At 50.6% G+C, this 20,669-nt stretch overlaps 1 protein-coding gene across 2 annotated transcripts in view; it reads right to left on the bottom strand.

The window, feature by feature from the left end:
- NHSL2 (NHS like 2) overlaps positions 1 to 18,706 on the bottom strand; it is a 151,749-nt gene extending 133,043 nt beyond the window's left edge. For both annotated transcript variants that reach the window (XM_073360617.2, XM_073360618.2), the window contains exon 1: positions 18,194 to 18,706. In XM_073360617.2, the coding sequence (XP_073216718.2) occupies positions 18,194 to 18,458 (265 nt within the window). In that variant the 5' untranslated portion in view covers positions 18,459 to 18,706. The remainder of the gene's footprint in view (positions 1 to 18,193) is intronic.
- Between the last annotated feature and the right edge of the window lie 1,963 nt (positions 18,707 to 20,669).

Below are 20,669 nucleotides of genomic sequence, written 5' to 3'. Positions count from 1 at the left end.
GGATCATCCTAGTAGCCCTTCTCTGTATCTGTTCCAGTTTGAATTCATCCTTCTTAAACATGGGGAGACCAGAACTGCACACAGTATTCCAGATGAGGTTTCACCCGTGCCTTGTATAACGGTACTAACACCTCCTTATCTCTACTGGAAATACCTCGCCTGATGCATCCCAAGACCGCATTAGCTTTTATCACAGCCATATCATATTGGCGGCTCATAGTCATCCTGTGATCAACCAATACCCCGAGGTCCTTCTCCTCCTCTGTTACTTCTAACTGATGCGTCCCCAGTTTATAACAAAAATTCTTGTTATTAATCCCTAAATGCATGACCTTACACTTCTCACTATTAAATTTCATCCTATTACTATTACTCCAGTTTACAAGATCATCCAGATCTTCCTGTAGGATATCCCGGTCCCTCTCTGTATTGGCAATACCTCCCAGCTTTGTATCATCCACAAACTTTATTAGCACGCTCCCACTTTTTGTGCCAAGGGCAGTAATAAAAAGATTAAATAAGATTGGTCCCAAAACCAATCCCTGAGGAACTCCATTAGTAACCTCCTTCCAGCCTGACAGTTCACCTTTCAGTATGACCCACTGTAGTCTCCCCTTTAACCAGTTCCTTATCCACCTTTCAATTTTCGTATTGATCCCCACCTTTCCCAATTTAGCTAAGAATTCCCCATGTGGAACCATATCAAATGCCTTACTGAAATCAAGGTAAATTAGATTCACTGTGTTTCCTTTGTCTAAAAAATCTGTTACCTTCTCAAAGAAGGAGATCAGGTTGGTTTGGCACGATCTACCTTTTGTAAAACCATGTTGTATTTTGTCCCAATTACCACTAACCTCAATGTCCTTAACTACTTTCTCCTTCAAAATTTTTTCCAAGACCTTGCATACTACAGATGTCAAACTAACAGGCCTGTAGTTACCTGGATCACTTTTTTTTCCTTTCTTAAAAATAGGACTTATGTTAGCAATTCTCCAGTCATACGGTACAACCCCTGAGTTTACATATTCATTAAAAATTCTTGCTAATGGGCTTACAATTTCATGTGCCAGTTCCTTTAATATTTTTGGGTGAAGATTAGCTGGGCCCCCCGGTTTAGTCCCATTAAGCTGTTCGAGTTTTGCTTCTACCTCAGATATGGTAATATCTACCTCCATATCCTCATTCCTATTGTCATGCTACCATTATCCCTAAGATCCTCATTAAAGACTGAGGCAAAGTATTTGTTTAGATATTGGGCCATGCCTAGATTATCCTTAACCTCCACTCCATCCTCAGTGTTTAGTGGTCCCACTTCTTCTTTCTTTGTTTTCTTATTATTTATATGGCTGTAGAACCTTTTACTATTGGTTTTAATTCCCTTTGCAAGGTCCAACTCTACTTGACTTTTGGCCTTTCTCACTTTATCCCTGCATGTTCTGACCTCAATAAGGTAGCTTTCCTTGCTGATCCCTCTCATCTTCCACTCCTTGTAGGCTTTCTGCTTTTTCTTAATCGCCTCTCTGAGATGCTTGCTCATCCAGCTTGGTCTACAACTCCTGCCTATGAGTTTTTTCCCCTTTCTTGGGATGCAGGCTTCTGATAGTTTCTGCAACCTTGACTTGAAGTAATTCCAGGCCTCCTCCACCTTTAGAGCCACAAGTTTTTCAGTCCAATCCACTTCCCTAACTAATTTCCTTAATTTTTTAAAGTTAGCCCTTTTGAAATCAAAAACCCTAGTCACAGATCTGTTTTTGTTTATCCTTCCATTTAGTTTGAACTGAATTAGCTCATGATCGCTCAAACTAAGGTTGTCCCCTACAACCATTTCTTCTATGAGGTCCTCACTACTCACCAAAATCAAATCTAAAATGGCATCCCCTCTTGTTGGTTCAGCAATTACTTGGTGAAGGAATCCATCAGCTATCACACCCAGGAAAATCTGACCCCTATTACTATTACTAGCACTTGTCCTCCAGTCTATATCTGGGAAGTTAAAGTCTCCCATGATCACACAATTCCCATTAGTATTTACTGCATTAAAAACAATAAAGAGGGCTCTATCCATATCCAAATCGAATCCCAGCGGTCTATAGCACACCTCAAGCACTATCCCAGGGGAGGCTCTAGTAGCTTTCTTTCCCAATGTGATTTTTGCCCAGACAGACTCGGTCTTATCCATTCCATCGCCTCTTATTTCTTTACATTCTACCTCATCATTGATATACAATGCTACTCCGCCACCTTTGCCTTTATTTCTGTCTTTCCTAAGCAGCACATACCCTTCCATACCTGAACTCCAGTCATGACTACTACTCCACCATGCTTCTGTTATCCCCAGGTAATCACGAGTCAGTTGCCCTCTCCTCAGGGCATAGCTTCAAAAGGCTGGGGTTTTGCACAATTGGGGTTGTGTAATTTGCATTAATCACTCCCCAGGGATTCCCCAGGAAACCCACTTAGCACAGATCTTCCCCAAAGTGCAGGCATGTCCGGCACGTTTCAGTCTAGTAGTTTGAACAGCTAACACTTGCCAGATCTCACATCTGCTCTTTTTCAATTTCCCTGCTTTGTATGCTTGCTGGGATAACAAGTTTGAATCATTTAAAAAACAGAACAAATAGAGTTCAATACAAGTAGAGTAGCTGTTTAACTGCCTGTCAGGGATAATTCTCTAGAAGGCGTTATCTGCAAGACTGTATGTAGGTACTTGTTTGATATCATCATCTGATCTTTACCCTGACTGCATGCCTCCAAGGTATGTCTACACTGCAGCTGGGAGTGGGCTTCCTTGAACTGGTGTGTGCAGAAGGGCACCTGACAGTGCTCTTCACTGCCCCCTGCGAGAGGACAGGAAGGGAGGGGCATCCAAAAGCAGGCAGGGTCCTGGCCCAGGGACAATCAGTGATAGCAGCAGCAGGGCAGACTTGGCTGGGGCTGGCTCAGCCAAGCAGCTGGAGCAGCCAGGGCTCTGCTCATGGTTCCTTTGCTCTTCTCTGAGCATGCTGAGCTTGCAGTGCACTGACTCATCTGCACATGGGACTGGGCTGGACAGCTTCTTTAAGGGCCCCCTCCCTCATAGCACCAGAGGACTGGCTTTGGCCTTCCCATAATGGAAAGGCAGGGAAAATTAACTTTGCGAGGCCGGAGCCAGGAAACATTGTTCCCGCGAAGGGGGGGAAGCACTTTCTATCAAGGAACTGGCTTTTTGTCAAAACAACTGGGTTCACATAAAAGTGGCCACTTCTTCCAAAGGCCTTGGGTGTTTGCAGAGCTTCTCCTGCTGTTTTTACCAAGAACATTTACCACATCTCTCCTGTACCCAGTATGTCCGGTTTACATGGGGTTTCCCATGGGGTAGAAGAACTGGAACACCATTTCAGTACTATCCCACAATGCGCTCCATCACCCTCTCCAGGGCACTCTCCCCCAGTACCGGGTTTACCATGGCGCTGGGTCCAGAGTCAGAAGGGGCCCCAGCCAGCCCGATCCCCCAGCCGGCTGAGCAAGCCAGGAAAGCTGCCCCCGCCCCACCTCTTCCCACCCCTGCTCTACCTCAGCCCCACCCCCACTCCACCCCTTCCCCTGAGCTAGGCATCCTGGGGGACTGCAGCAGGGGTCAGGCGCGCCCTGCACTCACAGTGAGGCAAGAAGTGGAGTGACCCAGTACACCCGCGCTGCCGGTCAGTGTGGGGGGGCAGTTCCCCCCTGCTCCCCAAGTCCCAAGGCTGGGAGCCAGGGGAGTAGAGCGGAGCGGGCTGTGGCCGGGTCACCCCACTTCCGACCACCCCATGAATACGGGGTCGGGCCTGCCCTGCAATCACTGGGTGGCAGGAAGTGGGGTGACCTGGCCCCAACCCTCTCTGCTCCGCCGGCTCGTGCTGGGGGGTGCTTTCCCCCCTGCCCCTCAAGCCTGGGGAGGAGATTGAGCGGTGGGGAAGGGGCATGGGATGGGGAAGAGAAGGGGATGGGGAAGCGGGGGCAGGAGGGAAGAGGCGGGGGGGAAGGAAGGGGGTGGGGTGGAGATGGGGCAGTGGAGAAGGGGCATGGGATGGGGAAGAGAAGGGGATGGGGAAGCGGGGGTAAGGGGGAAGCTGGAGCCCAGCATGCGGCATCCCCTTGGCAGAAGCTGGGGCTCCCCTGTTAAGCAGGCCCATCAAACCCTCACCCTGACAAGCCCGACCTCCCCTGCATCTGTACAACCCTGATGAGCCCCCCAGACACCCTTCCCACTGAGCCCCAACCACCTGCACCTGGACCCCCATCCAAATGAACCCCCCTTGCACCTAGACCTCCCCCTGCTGAGCCTCAAACTTCTTTCCCTGGCTCCCCTGCAGAGTCCCATTGCCCCTGCACCTGGAACCCCCCTATGAGTTTCTGTGCATCCAGATCTCCCACTGAGCCACCCACACCCGGACTGCCCCACAGAGAACTCTCTTATCCACAGCTGGATCCCTCCCCCACTAAGTTTCTCTGCACTTGGATCCTGCTGCTGGGCTGAGCCTGCTCACCCTCAGCCGGTGCGCCTGGCACAGGGGCAGGGCCCCAGGGTGTTTCTGGGGCAGACCTGGCCCTTGCACTGTGTCAGGGTCGATGCAGCCTCACTGCCGAGTCCCTGTCCCGGGATGGGGTTGGGGGAGGCTGCAGGGTAATCTCCCACCTACCTGCAACTAGTGGCCTGTGCTCCCTGCTGCCATGTTGGAGCCTCCACATTTATTTATTGACAACATTTGTAGAATTTTAAAATATTGTGCACAGAATTTTTATTTTTTTGGTGCAGAATCCCCTCAGGAATATGGGGTGCTGTGCAGCTGTGATGGTGGGACTGTGAGGAAGATGGTGGGCAGTGGGGATGTCTATGGGCAGGGGGCACTGGGTGAGTGGTGTGGTGTGCTGTGCAGTCGTGGTTGGAGGCCAGCAGGGGAGGTGTCTGGGAGGGGTGGGGGCTGGGCATAGAGATCTGTGGTGGAGGCCTCTGGGCGAAGGGGCGCTGGGCATACGGTTGGGGCACTGGGCAGGGGGGCGGTGTGGTGTGGTGCGGGCCCGCCCTCAAGGGGAAGGGGCATGCTGGCAGCACAGGGCTGGGATGGCCAGTGTGTGTCTGGCAGCTGCAGGTTCATAAACAGTGCCCTCCTGCTGGGCTGCGCAGAGCGGAGTTGCTCCCGCCGCATTGTCCCTCATTGCCCCCAGCCCGCCCTTCTCTCTGCAGACTGACCATCCCACTCCCCTGCACCTTGCCCCATGGGGGCCCACAAAAAGTTAATCCGGACTTGCCCTCCCCACAACCCTCCCCCTCGCCCTCCATACTGTGCCCTCCCCCGACCTGACCCTCCTCCCCCCACAGCCCTGGGTTAGAGAGCAGCAGGGGGTAGGGTTAGAGAGCAGACAGCGCATGGGGGTAGGGTTAGAGAGCAGCAGGGGGCACAGGGCAGAGCTAGAGAGCAGCAAGGGAGTGGGGGCAGGGCTAGAGAGCAGTGGGGTATGGTGGGAGGCAGGCTAGAGAGCAGTGGGGGGTCAGGTGGGGGGACAAGGTGTTAGAAAGCCAGCCCAGCAGGGATCTCTGGCACTGCAGTTACCTTCCAGCTTTAGGACTCCAGCACTGTTTGTGACCCAGCCAAGAGCTTGCACTGCAGGGAGGGAACCCAAGCAGGACGCAGTGGACATCTCCTATCCCTGACTCCTAGGATATGCTGCAATGCCACTGGGCTCACAAATGGGTGGATTGTGCATATGCATGTGCGTGTGTGTGTGCAAGTGCACACATGCATGTGTGTGTCCACGCATACGTGTGTATGTGTGCATGTCTATGGGTGTGCATGTATGCATACATGTGTGTGCACGTGGGTACGTGCATTCTTGAACTGGCAGGAAGAACATTTAGGACAGGGAAATGCTACACGGAAGATGTTGGTTACTTCTAACTCCCGGCTTCACTTAAGGCAAACCCCGTGATCATCCCTCAAATGCTTAAGGTGAGAAAAGCATCTTCTGAGTTGTATATTTGCAAATATTTTGTATCTAAATGCAAGTCTATATATAACAACTGCCTGATACCATTGGTATGTGAGTAGTAAGATGTTCTATGTACAAATAGAGCAAGGTCATTTGATGCTATAACTGGTTACTAACAGAAGAAGCCATTGGAGTATTACCAACTCCTTACCAGACTCGGAAAGCCAAGTCCCACCTATACAAAGATAGTTAAGAAGAAATTGTAACACCTTCTTTGATGACCATTTAACTTTAGGGCTGTTAAGCGATTAAAAAAATTAATCGCTATTAATTGCTCAATTAAAAAATGTATCATGATTAATCGTGTGATTAATAGCACTGTTAAACTATAATAGAATACCATTTATTTAAATATTTTTTGATGTCTTCTACATTTTCAAATATACAGATTTCAATTATAACACAGAATACAAAGCATGCAGTGCTCACTTTATATTTATTTTTATTACAAATATTTGCACTGTAAAAAACAAAAAATAGTATTTTTCAATTCACCTAATACAAGTACTGTAGTGGAATCTCTTCATCATGAGTTGAACTTACAAATGTAGAATTATGTACAAAAAATAACTGCATTCAAAAATAAAACAATGTAAGACTTTAGAGCCTACAAGTCCACTCAGTCCTATTTCTTGTGCAGCCAATCTCTCAGACAAACAAGTTTATTTACATTTGCAGGAGATAATGCTGCCTGCTTCTTGTTCACAATGTCACCTGAAAGTGAGAACAGGCGTTCTCATGGCACGGTTGTAGCCAGCGTCGCAAGATATTTACATGCCAGATGCGCTAAAGATTCATATGTCCCTTCATGCTTCAATCACCATTCCAGAGGACATGCGTCCATGCTGATGATGGGTTCTGCTCGATAATGATCCAAAGCAGAATGGACTGATGCATGTTCATTTTCATCATATGAGTCAGTTGCCACCGGTAGAAGGTTGATTTTCTTTTTTGGTGGTTCGGGTTCTGTATTTTCCACATTGGAGTGTTGCTCTTTTAAGACTTCTGAAAGCATGCTCCATACCTTGTCCCTCTCAGATTTTGGAAGGCACTTCAGATTCTTAAACCTTGGGTTGAGTGCTGTAGCTATTTTTAGAAATCCCACATTGGTACCTTCTTTGCGTTTTGTCAAATCTGCAGTGAAAGTGTTCTTAAAATTAATAACATGTGCTGAGTCATCATCCGAGACTGCTATAACATGAAATATATGGCAGAATACAGGTAAAATAGAGACGGAGACATACAATTCTCCCCCAAGGAGTTCAGACACAAATGTAATTAATACATTATTTTTTAACGAGCGTCATCAGCATGGAAACATGTCCTCTAGAATGGTGGCCGAAGCATGAAGGGGCATACAAATGTTTAGCATGTCTGGCACATAAATACCTTGCAATGCCGGCTACAAAAGTCCCACGTGAACACCTGTTCTCACTCTCTGGTGACACTGTAAATAATAAGCAGGGAACATTATCTCCTGTAAATGTAAACAAACTGGTTTTTCTGAGCGATTGGCTGAACAAGAAGTAAGACTGAGTGGACTTGTAGGCTCTAAAGTTTTGCATTGTTTTGTTTGAGTGCAGTTATGAAAAAAAAATCTACATTTGTAAGTTACACTTTCACAATAAAGAGATTGCACTACAGTACTTGTATGAGGTGAATTGAAAAATACTATTTCTTTTATTTATCATTTTTACAGTGCAAATATTTGTAATAAAAATAATAATCTAAAGAGAGCACTGTACACTTAGTATTCTGTGTTGCAATTGAAATCAATATATTTGAAAATGTAGAAAAACATCCAAAATAATTAATAAATTTCAATTGGTATTCTATTGTTTAACAATGCGATTAATTGCGATTAATTTTTTAAATCGCAATTAATTTTTTTGAGTTAATCGTGTGAGTTAACTGTGATTAATTGACAGACTATTTAAATTTAAAAAACCTTTAAGAATAATTTAAGTCTTAAAAATAGATAAGGGCCCCCGTCTGTGCTGGGTGTGGCCTAGACACATTTGAAGAGCACCCTTCTATATGACATTTGAAACACATTTTCAACCCTCTGAAACCCTGATGGAAGTGAAGGGGTAGCTCAGAAAATGACCAGAATACAACAAAGAGTTAAAACTCCATCTTCAGAGATGTTCTGATAGTTTTTTTGTCACAGACAAAAGCAGGAACCATAAAGTTGGAGAAGAGTTACAGTCCTGCTCATATGCATTAGTGGACTGCATGTTCATGAAGGTATCACCAAAACCACTGCCCAATCTTATGAAAGCATTTTTTACATGCCCTTACACTTGTAGAGCTCATCCCAGCTCAGCCTGTTCACCTCATCTCTACCAGTGAACAAATAGTTTCTCATGAAACTGGGTGACTGGGAAACAAAATGGCAGATGAAATTCAATGTTGATAAATGCAAAGTAATGCACATTGGAAAACATAATCCCAACTATACATATAAAATGGTGGGGTCTAAATTAGTTGTTACCACTCAAGAAAGAGATCTTGGAGTCACTGTAAGTAGTTCTCTGAAAACATCCACTCAATGTACAGCGGCAGTCAAAAAAGTGAACAGAATGTTGGGAATCATTAAGAAAGGGATAGATAATAAGACAGAAAATATCATATTACCTCTATATAAATCCATGGTATGCCCACATCTTGAATACTGCATGCAGATGTGGTCTCCTCATCTCCAAAAAGATATGTTGGAATTGGAAAAGCTTCAGAAAAGGGCAACAAAAATTATTAGGGGTATGGAACGGCTTCCGTATGAGGAGAGATTAATAAGACTGGGACTTTTCAGGTTGAAAAAGAGATGACTAAGGGGGAATATGATAGAATTCTATAAAATCATGCCTGGTGTGGAGACAGTAAAAAAGGAAGTGGTATTTACTCCTCATAACACAAGAACCAAGGGTCACCAAATGAAATTAATAGGCAGCAGCAAGGAGAGAAGTGAGGAGTACAGGCGGAGCTGAGGGGTAGGACTGGTGTAGCAGGGGAAAGTGAGGAGCACAGGCTGAGCTGGGGGGCAGGACTAGAGTAGCAGGGGGAAGTGAGGAGCACAGCAGACCTGGGGAACAGGACTGTAATAGCAGGGGGAAGTGAGGCGCACAGGCGGGGGTCGGGGAGGGAGGGAGGCGCAGATCTGGAATCGCAGGGACGCTTCAGGCTGGGACTGAGGGACATCAGCAGAACTGGTTGGGCAGGAGTAAACCAGCAGGGGAGCCATGCGGTGAGATGATAGTGTATGGGGAAGTCGGCAAGGTGTTTGCTTGGGGTGTATTTGGCTCTGTTAGTTATTCCATGTCATTCATTCACTACACTCACCCCATTTCTTTTTTTAAAGAAAAGCCAATTAGAGCATTTTTGGGGAAGAACCTCCACAGTCACCCATTTACCAGCCACCTGGGTTCCAGCCAGGGGTGCCAATGGTAACCCATCCTGACTACCCCTAGCCTTGGGGTGCACACCCTGCAGGGCTGGGGGAGGCTGTCTTGAACGGCTGCTGGAGGATATTCCAGCCATTTTTGGGCATTGGAGCTGACCCCTCGTTCTTGCTCTGCTTGCTTAAATGTTTGCTTCGAGGCCCAGGCTGGGAGGTCAGAGGGCAGCCAAAACATCACGTATTTTCTACAAAACCAGTAAACAGCTCACCTCTGCGAGCACAGACTGGGGGTCTGCTCCCCCACGGCTCCTAGGGGCTGGCTGCCTTTGGGTTTAAAGCGCTTGTCTGTGACAATCTGTGTGCCCAGTCACTCCAGTGGGGAGAGAGGGACAAATGGCTGGCTTGCTCTGCTGCTGGTATTCATGTTACACAGCCAATGCCAAGGGACCTGCTTCTCCGCCTGCAGACCAGAACCTCAGCCAAGCAGAAACCTGCAGTAAAAGCATGAGGCTTAAAGGCACCATGCTTTTCTGAAAGGGTGAGTTCAGGCTGAAGGGCTGTCAATCAGATTGCAGCTTTTCAACTCAGCCAGTGCATAGCACTCATTACGTTACAATAGCCTCCATCTCACAAACTATCCTCTGCAGGCTACTGGTTGGAGGCGGAGTCAGAAGTCCTGAGTTCTAGTCCCACATCTAGTAGGCTTTGTCTAGGGCTCAAGAGCATAGCACTGGGAGCCAGGATTCCTGGGTTCTGGTCCCAGCTCTGCCACCAACTAGCATGACCCTGGGCAAGCCTGTTAGCTTATCCGAGCCTTCGCTTCCCTGCCTGTAAAGTGGGTAGATTGACAGGACTGCTGAGATAACAAATGTCTGTAAAGTGCTTTGAGATCATTGGGTAAGCAGTGCAAAGCCTCATTACTAAGCAACAGTGACAATAAAAACAAAGTCAGTGTCTTCAGCCCTGTAGTGGAACCAGCTACCTGCCTTTTCTGAGTCTTTGGTTCTGATTAAATGCTTGGCCTTCAGCAGCACAATTCTTTCCTCCTGCACCCATGCATCTATTCTGTCATTTCGATCTCTTAACTAGTGGGCTGAATTCAAGCTCTGCAGCAGATCCTTGCTCTCCCGTTGTGTGTTGAACAGTCATGATGGAGTGACAATTGAGGCACACAAATGAAATCTTAAGTGCAGTTTCAGAAACACACACATGCACTTCCATTCTGGACCAGGGTAACAAGAGGACTGGATCCCATAGCTAAGAACATGAAATTGTCCAGATTGCTGGAAACAACCTCTGGAATCTCTCTGATCTGCCATATATATCTACTAATGGGGAATCCGAATTATAGGAAGGACCCAGAGAGCCAAGCAGCCACACAGGAAAGGGATGGAAGTATCTTTAGGAGAAGTGAAGAAGATAAAGTTTAGTATGAAACTGATCAAGTGGAAAAGAGAGGGAACCTCATTGTTAAATCTCTGCTTGGCTGATAAACCACCTGCTTTTTCACAAGTACTTGGTGATTGTTGTTTTACAATTAGAGTTCTGCAGCATCTGGATAGAAACATGCACAGTATAACACCACAGAAATATCCGATTATTCCCATATGGGATCAGCTAAGAACCAGAGGATGTGACAAAAACTGACCACTAGAGATCTCTGGAGATTCTCCCAGAAACCAGAAGTGGAGCAAATGCCTGACTGAGCACGGAACTGAGTGTATGCAGGGCAAGCTGTATGAACTCCCCTGTCTCTCCTAGAGGTGGTTCCTTCCCGAACTGGGTGAGTGAGAGTGTACACGTGCTGGGAGTATGGCCAGGAAGCTTAGTGGGCTGCCTGCCTGCCTGATTCTATCTACACTGTGCATGGAGGACTTCATTCATCATAGCTGTCAATCAGCAGCTCACACCAGCACCCCCCTCAGGCCCCCAATCCATGCAGGACAGGGCACATACAATGAGCTTCTAAACTCATTTCTCAAATGTTGCCCTTTTGGGAATAGTGCACAGGCAGGGCAGAGGTGCACATTGGTGCATCATATGGAAAGATAAAAAGATAGCTGTTTCGGTCTCCAGTGCATAAAGCCCTCGGTGGGTTAGGGTGCAGAGAACAAAACTCTCCTCAAACTCCCGTCTGTTGGGGCTGTAGGGCCGAGTCACTGACGATGCAATGGGGTGCAGAATCTGCTCTTTAGCACAGTGGAGCAAAAGCCGAAGGGCATGTTCCTTAGCTGCAAGGCTCCTGCTTCCTAAGAGCGTTCCAGGAAAATGACTTATCAAATAGATTAAGTGTCCACAGTACATGCCTTGGCATAGTCCTGTTGAAATCCCTGGTGCTATTCAAGTGTATCAGAACGTGGCCTAGGGAGATGGTTTCCTGTGTTTTTTGGAAGCAACACATGTTCTTTCTACTCTGTTTTGAAAAGAGAACCCCGCACTTCCCACCCAGCGCTTCCTCCTCAAGATGGGACACTGGGGTATAAAACCAAGAGGCATGCTTTGAAGATGGAAGGTTTTGCATTGCAATCAAACACCTTGGCCCCCTGGGCTCATTACTAATTCAGGCAACATACAGACAGCAACACCGTCTTGTGTACAGCATTTCTGGACATGCTGGAGCTCTCACCTGTTCCTACTGCACTGCTGGGATGCTAGCAGAGTTACAGGCGGCCTTCCTGCTCTCTGAAAAGCATCCAGCAACTAGATACCAAACGCTTGAGCTTTAGAAAAACAAAACTGCCCAAACCAACATCAATAGAAATGATTTCACGTTTTAGGGTTTTTACTGAAATAAAGGTAGTGGGAGAGAGGCTGGGATTTCAGTGCTCCCTCCGGGTGACATAAATTCCCAGATACCTCAGCATCCTTCCAGAGAGTAGGAAGGAGTTACACCAGATTGACTAGGAACAGCCAAGAAACTCACCAATCAGATTCCCTCTCAGGGCTGAATGAAGTACGAAAACCAAGCAAACAGCCTCAGTGGTGAAAGTGACAGAAGGTTTAGAAATCATGAATGGAGATCAGGGAATGTGCACAGTGACTTGGATCCCTTCCGTTTGAACAGTCTGAGTTAGTAACAACAGAAAGGAGATTGGATTAGTTCAGATCTATACTCTTTATCTTGATTGTCAGCCTTAAGAAAGCAATCACATCTGCAGACAAGGGATATTAACCCCAAGAACAGCAGCTGCCTGATTACATCACACACACACACACACACACACACACACACACACACACGACGTACACAGGGCTTTTATATTACAAGTTTGTTCCAAAAGAAACTCCGTTCCAAGGACCCCGTCTGACGCCCTGGGCTCTGCGACACCACATCTAAAACCACAGCAAGGCAGGAGTTAGAGCATAAACCCTGTAAAGCAGCAGCATTCTCCTCCCTGCCCCCTCGCCCCGCTCCTCCCCAGCTATGTGAGTCATACCCCTAGCACACTCCGCCTTACCCCCAAAACCCACCTTCCCTGCCCTCTCCCCCGCCAACACCTGCTCAAACAGATGGGCTTGGCAGTGAGCCCGCCAGACCTACAGACTGAGTCTATTTCAGACCCTGGGAGCCGGAGAACTCTGAAGGACGGGACCCTTGCAGAGAGCACTCTGCCTGCAGACCCTGCCTGTTACAACAAGGGGATCGAGTTCAATGACCTCTGCTGCTGACAGCACGGCTTGGGCAGGGAGGCAGGTCCACTAGGCAGGTCCCAGGCCACCTAGGGTTTCAGGGATCAAACCCAGCAACTTAATCTCCAGCCGGAAGCCAGGAGCCAGCCCAGTGAGGATCACGGAGCATTGAGAGGTGCCACATAGCACGAAGATGCTGCATTCCGCACCAGTTCAAGGTTGCTGGATTGACCCCAAATGCAGCATCACCCAGAAACATGAGGAGAGATTAATAAGACTGGGACTTTTCAGCTTGGAAAAGAGACGACTAAGGGTGGATATGATAGAGGTCTATAAAATCATCACTGGTATGGAAAAAGTAAATAAGAAAGTGTTATTTACTCCTTCTCCTACTCTAGCTCACAAGAACTAGGGGACACCAAATGAAATTAATAGGCAGCAGGTTTAAAACAAACAAAAGGAAGTATTTTTTCACACAATGCACAGTCAACCTGTGGAACTCCTTGCCAGAGGATGTTGTGAAGGCCAAGACTATAACATGGTTCAAAAAAGAACTAGATACATTCATAGAAGATAGGTCCATCAATGGCTATTATCCAGGATGGGCAGGGATGGCGTCCCTAGCCTCTGTTTGCCAGAATCCATGAATGGGCAACAGGGGATGGATCACTTGATGATTACCTGTTCTGTTCATTCCCTCTGGGGCACCTGGCATTGGCCACTGTCGGAAGACCGGATACTGGGCTAGATGGACCTTTGGTCTGACCCAGTATGGCTGTCCTTATGTTCTTAAGCATTGCACTGCTTCGTCTCAGGTGATAAAGGCCTGGGTCATGGGAGCAAGCCCCATCCATGAGAAATGGTCGCAACCTCCTGGCGGGACACAGGTGGTATAAGCTGAACTGGTCATGGCTACAACGTGATCATCCACTAGCAGGAGAGGATCCACCACCATGCACACATGTATGCAGAAAGTGCCATCGCGCCTATGCTTGCAAGTGGCTTGGCCTCATGACTGACACGCTGTGCAATTCTGACATAGAGCGGCGGTGACTCGACTCTGACTGCAAAGCCAAGTGCGGTGATCAGAGCCAATCCAGAGACAGCCCGGTCTTGACTCCACCACCGTCCGAATATTCATCCCTAGAACTAGTGAGGGACAGGGTCACACACGTGCAGCTGCCAGCCCTCTCTCCAGTTTCCCACAGTCCTGCCTGCTTCCCTGCTCCTCCCCCAGTGAATGAGAGCCCAGCCCAGCCCTCCTACCTCCCCGGTCCTCCTGAAGGCAGGGACACAGCAGCAGGCTCATGCTTCCTAGGTGCCTTCACTCCCTCACCAAGCAGCTCTCCAGTGCGGCACTGGCAACCTCCACACCCAGCATCCCCGTCCCCAGCGGCTGAGGCTGCTCCAAGCCGGTCACCTGCCTTTATAAGAAGAAATTTAAAAAAGAATCTTTTGGGCTGGATGTGGCTGTCTCATGCCAACGCTGACAGGCTCCAATACCACAGTCTGAATCTCCTCTGGCCCAAGATAGGTTAGACTGCTAAGCCCACAGGGCATCCTCTGCTCACCCTCACTGGCTGGGGTCAATCTCACCTGGTCCACTGGAATTAAATGCAGCATATCAGAGTTCTGATGCAAGAACTACTCAGTGAAATTCTCTGACGTGTGCTATGCAGGACATCAGACTAGATGACCGTAATGGCTATTAGCCTTAAAAATCTATTAATCTATCAACCCTTTGCCTCAGAGCTTGTACCCAAGATGCAGGATTTTTGGCCTCTGTCTCTGCTTGCCCTGGTAGCTTTTTTAATTATCACGCTAGTGTCTGCAACACAAACGTGTCTCAAAGGCCAACTCTGAAAACTTTGGTTTGCTCTCTGCATACAGGAAACAAGTTGCAGGATCCTGGCAGCACATGCAAGAGAATGCGGAAAACACAAAATGCACAACCATTGCCAAAGGGCCTGACGAAAGCACAGAGTCTGCAGAGGGAATGCTCTTGACACAAGTTTAAGAAGTATTTTCAAAGAAACCTTTACAAGCAAACCTTAAATGAGTGTATTTAAACTCCTCCAAAACACACTGCCCATTTCTACCCCAACACAGACATTTGTGCCAAAACTTAGTATTTGAAAGTGAAAATAAAAGCACTATAAAAACAAACCCACTGGTAGAGCTCCAGTGCAGAAGAGAACAGATGGGGCACACAGGACAAATAGAGTACAACTTGCCATTTTAAGCAGCAGCACAAGACTCCAGCAAAAATCTGTCCTCCTTAGTAGAAGAGGGCCCTTAGCTAAAGGTGGAATACCTAAAGATGGGACCTTAGAGTCTTTAAAGAGAGCGATTTAGATTGGGCTTTGTCTATGGGAGAAGTTTACCTCCATGTTCCACACCAGGGCTTTGGGACAACCTGGGAAGTAACCAGCCCCATAAAATCCAGCCCAGGCCTTATGCTGCACCCGGGGCATGGCAGGACAGGGCTGCATGGATGCCCAGCAGTGCAGACAGAGCATTAACACTCAGAGCTACAGTACACACCTTGCTGTGGAGTCACTAGCAGTGCTTTGATCTAAGGAGCTCCCTGTACTGCGTTCATTTGGCCAGCAGCCTGGAAAATGCCCAGTGTTTGGACAACTGTCAAGGAAAGGCAGGATTCAGGCTGCTGCTGTTGCTCTGTCCTCAGCCCACCCGCATTAGGCCTTGCTACTGCACTGGGCGAGAGGTGCCCAGGGTCCTGGGTATGTTATGGGGCAGGACAGGCGCCGGATAGTGTTGGAACACCTGCGCGTCTCCCTCTTCCATGTAGTGAGACACTTGACATCACGTAAAGGTAGGTTGGGAACTAGAATTGGAAGGCGAAAGCCAAGCTGCAAATCGGAATCGTCAGCGTAAGTGTATCAGTCGCTCACTGAGATGGCGTTGCCAGCATGATGGATGGGTGTCAGGTGCTAGCGTGAGAGGAAGGCACAAAGTCTGAGCATAGTGTGTACCTGTGCAAGGCCCAATGCAGCTCCACTGCCAGTGAGGAAAGAGCAGATGGGGCTTTGCAGGCCCTGCCCTTCCTGGAGATGAGCGGCGGGTGTCCTGCCAATCTCCCAGAACAGGGTGCGTGGGTGTTCTGGGCGTGTGCCAGCATGACAGAGCACACAGCGGATCTACATGGCCACCAACACACTAACAAACATTAGGCTGTTCCCACTGCTCGCCCTGCTCCCAGCACCAGCAGCTTTGCCTGATTGCATGGGCTAGGATGCCCCAGAGCCGCCTTGGGCAATGCCCTGTCCCTTGGATTTTACTAGGGCAACACTTGAATCCTCATGCGATTTCCTTCCTGGCGGGACTGAGCCCGGGGCTAAGGGGCCAGTCCTGCCCCCACATAAATCATGGGCAGTTTTGCCACCTCCAGCACTGCCGCTTCCTGTGCTCAAAAAACACCCATCAACATCCCTCGGAAACAAGCCCTCCACCCCGACCGTAGAAGAGCTTTCACTGAAAAAAGGGGAAGGGTGAGAGACACAACTAAGCCCATTAGAGACTTTGCTATTGCTACTGACAACACAGAAGGCGCTCATGTACTACAGCAGGGGTGGGCAAACTACGGCACAGGGGCCGCATCCGGCCCTTCAAATGTTTTAATTCAGCCTTCGAGTGCCTGTTGGGGAGCGGGGTCCAGGGCAAGCCCTGCTCCGGCACTCCAGCCAGGGAGTGGCAGCAGGCATTGCCCCACTCAGCTCCACGCAGCTCCCGGAAGCAGTGGCATGTCCCCCCTCTTGCTCCTACACGTAGGGGCAGCCAGGGAGCTCCGCACGCTGCCCCTGCCCCAAGCGCCGCCTCCGCGGCTCCCATTGGCTGGGATCTGAGGGCAATGGGAGCTGCAGGAGCAGCGCCTGCGGATAGGGCAGCCCGCAGAGCTGCCTGGCCATACCTCTGCGTAGGAGCCGAAGGAGGAACGTGTCCCTGCTTCCAGGAGCTGCTTGAGGTAAACACCGCCCAGAGCCTGCACCCATGACCCCCTCCTGTGCACCAACCCCCCTGCCCCATCCTGATCCCCCTCTGAACCCCTGGGTCCTAGCCCGGAGCAACCTCCTGCATCCCCAACCCCTCACACCCAGCCCCACCCCAGAGCCTGCAACCCCAGCCGAAGCCCTCATGCCCCCCTGCATCCCAACCCCCAATTTTGTGAGCATTCATGGCCCACCATACAATTTCCATACCCAGATGTGGCCCCCGGGGCCAAAAAGTTTGCCCACCCCTGTACTAGAGCCACAACAGGTGATAGGGTAAATTCTTAGGACAATCAGACAGAGACTTCAAGGAGCCCAGTTCCCACAGGATAGCTGAATACTATACAGAAATAATCATAAAGCCAGTACCGGATGGAGGTGACACTGGGAGCAGCACCTTCCTGGAGATCAGTAACTGGATTGTGCAGTTGCTTTTAGCCACACCAGACACAGTTCCAGGTTTTACATTAATCACTTTACAAATTAAAGCAGGTTAACAAATCTCGAAGGCTAGTCACCAGAACGTAACAGCTTTGCTCCAACAGAGACTATGGGTGAAGCCAGGACCAGGCCAGGAAACCTCATAAAGGGATAGGTGCCAAGGCCCTGAGTGCTAGGTCTAGGGGAGAAATGACAACTAGCCCTCCCCAGGAGGCCACGGGTGCCCCCGCCGTGCTGCATGCAGCCGTACCCCTTCGGACCCAGGCACACCCCTGTGCCACCTCCTACGCCGTGCCCAGCACCACTAGGGCTCAGCCATGCCCACGAGTCCAGCGTTCAGGGCAGCCACACGTCAGCCCGGGGAACCGTCGGGGAATAGCCCCTCGGCAGGGGACGTGTGGACCCAGCAGGGTCCCGCCTTCCAAGGGGCAGAGAGGAACAGAGCTGGCGGCAGCTCTGCCCGGCCAAGCTGGAAGAGAGATTCATTCCCCGGCCGAAGGAGAACCGCGAGGCGGCTGGGCAGGGGCGGCGGACGCGGGGGATGGGGAGAGGAGAGAGGAAGTTGCTTTTAAAGGAAAACAGCTCCCGAAAGAGAAGAGGAACGGCGAGGGGGCTCGGGTCCGGGGCTCCCCAGGGGCGCGGTGGCCGGGGAGGGGCTGTCGGAGGGTTGGGGACGCAGGAGCCTCCCCGCCTCCCGGTCTCTTACCTGGAGCTCGGGGGTGAGGGCGCCCGTGCAGCAGCCCCTGCAGGCGGCTCATGCGGTGGCGCAGGCGGCCGGCCCGGCGCCCCAGCGCCAGCAGGTGCCCCTCGATCTCGCCGAGCAGCGCCAGCGAGTGGCCGCACAAGTCGGCGAGCTGGCGGAGCAGGGTGAGCGAGGCCAGGCTGCAGACGTCCCGCAGCTCGACCAGCTGCAGCGCGGCGCGGCTGGGGCAGAGACTGCGGGGCAGCACCGTGCGCCGGTAGAAAGGCATGGCCGGGGCGCCGGTGCCCAGCGCAGGGCAGGGCAGCGCAGCGCCCTGCCTGGCCCAGGCTCGGTGCGCGCAGCGCGGAGTCCAGGCTGCTCCGGCCGGCGGGACTTCCCCGAGCCAACCCCGCGGCGAGGGAGGGGTGTGGGCTGGCTGTAGCGCCGGGCCTGCCGGGCCGCTCCCTCCCCCGGCGCCGGGGACACTTGGGGGCGCGGCGCCAGGGATCCCCCCTGCCCGGTCGGGGGGGAGGGAGTGTTTGTGCCGCCTTTTGAGATCCGCGGAGACATAAATGCTGCGCCCTCTGCGCCCCGACCGAGCCCGGGGGTGTGTGAGGCGCTTCCCAGCCTGGGACTGGGGCAAATGTCCGATCCTGCAAGCCCCTGCCCAGCAGCACTCCCTCCCATTGAGCTCAAGCCAGCGAGGCTCCCCGGCTGTGCAAGTGCCTTCAGGATCGGGTCCTCAATAAGCAACTACCCTGCCCAGGGACGCAGCAGGTAGTGGCCCAGCTTGCAGGGGAGGTTTGCTTTGCCAGGGCTTGCCCCAGATGGCTGTCTCTGTCCCCTCCTCCAGCCTGCTCTCTCTCCAGAGCCCCATACCCTGGTTCTAACATTGCTTTGGTGCTGTGCCAGATGCTACATGCAGCCAGCCCCACAGTGAAATTACAGGGGCCCGATCCTATGATACATCCGGCCATAGTGCTTATTGTTGTGTTGAGTCCCACTGATTTTGCCTGGTGGTGACTGCAGGATTGGGCCCTACTAGAAGACCACACAGGAGGGTGACACATTTATGGCCTTGAAGGACTCAGTGAAGATTAGCCGGACACTTGCCATAGGGGTAACTGGACACCAGGTGCCGGAAGGGAGGGGGATCAGATTTCTGTAACCCTGACTGTCTTGGAGCGCTGTGTACAGGGCCATGTGCTGCCATCCTTCCTCACACTGCCCTGAGCTCACTCTGGGGACAGACCCTCGGGGAGTAGAGACCCAACAGAGCAGGGTTAGGCCCAGTGCCATAAGGAAGAGGGCTTGGTGCAGAATCAGAGCACTCCTGTCATGGTATCCATGTGATTCCCTCCTTGGCGGTAAGTGATTTCCGCCTTCCTAGGGCTGTTTCCTTTCCAAGCATGGCTGTGTTCTGCGATGATACCAAGGAATCTGAAACAATACAAATAACATTAAAACCCCCCTCAGCAACATCCTCCTCCCTTCCAGATCCCACAGTCCTCCTGGACTCCTTAGTGCACATCCTGTCAGGACAGCCTGATCCTGCAGACACGCCTGGCCTTCTCCTTTAGCCTCCCTCACGTGTTCTAAATTCTTTCCCCTCCCTCCACTCTGGAAGGCATGTGCTAAGTGTGCTCTTGAATCCCTGGGCAGCCTTGCTTGGGTAGCCAGCGATAAGCTGAACCCACCTGGCTCCCTTTCCTGAACAGCTCCTTTTCCTTCTTTCTGTCCATCTCAAGTTCTCTGTTACTATCCTCCCTTTCTGTAGGGCTCGCCCTGCTCCCTGCAGATGCACCTCCCTTGGGACTGTGGAGGGGATGGGGAGAAAGCAGGTGGAGAACCCAGGTCTCACTTGTCCTAAAGGGAGCCACGGAGCCACTGAAGAGGGAGAAGTCAGGGGCCTTGTCCACTCTGAGGAAGGGACTATGCTGAGGATGTGGCTGTTTGGCTTGCTGGGGAACGAGCTACCCCATTACATGGTGTGCGAGCAAACTCAGGAGCGATGAAACCTGTCAGGCTCCCTCCAGCACCCCTAATTCCCATCCACACTAGTGGGAACTTGGGCTCAGCTGCCTTCACTAGCTAAGTGCTTACAATCATGTCTTCCTCTAGTGGCCACTGCGGTGACTCTGCAGCTCATGTCTAACATGGGAAGGAGAGAGCTCTGGCGGTGCAGGGCTTTTAATGCTGAAGGCCTCAGGTTCGTTCCTGCTGACCACCGTGGTGTGACCTACTAGCCAAGTCACAGCACAGGCTGCCAGGAGCCATCGAAAAACACCTTTGCTGCTGCACTGGCCTGGGTAGGTCCGGCCCCCAGTGAACAGGCTCTTCTTTGGGTGTGGCCAAGCCCAGGGGGCATTTCTGGTTCTTTCCCACCACCCGTTTTCTCGTTCAGAGGGACAGAGCCATGACCAGTCTTGAACCAGTGCGATGGGATAAGAACAGCAGGCTTTGAAAGCTGGGCAAAGGAGCAGAAAGGCCATAGGTGCTG

This window comes from Lepidochelys kempii, chromosome 9, assembly GCF_965140285.1.
Source record: "Lepidochelys kempii isolate rLepKem1 chromosome 9, rLepKem1.hap1, whole genome shotgun sequence".
Classification (NCBI taxonomy): domain Eukaryota; kingdom Metazoa; phylum Chordata; order Testudines; family Cheloniidae; genus Lepidochelys; species Lepidochelys kempii.
Note: the sequence above shows the minus strand (reverse complement) of the source record. Positions and strands in the feature narration are given on the sequence as shown.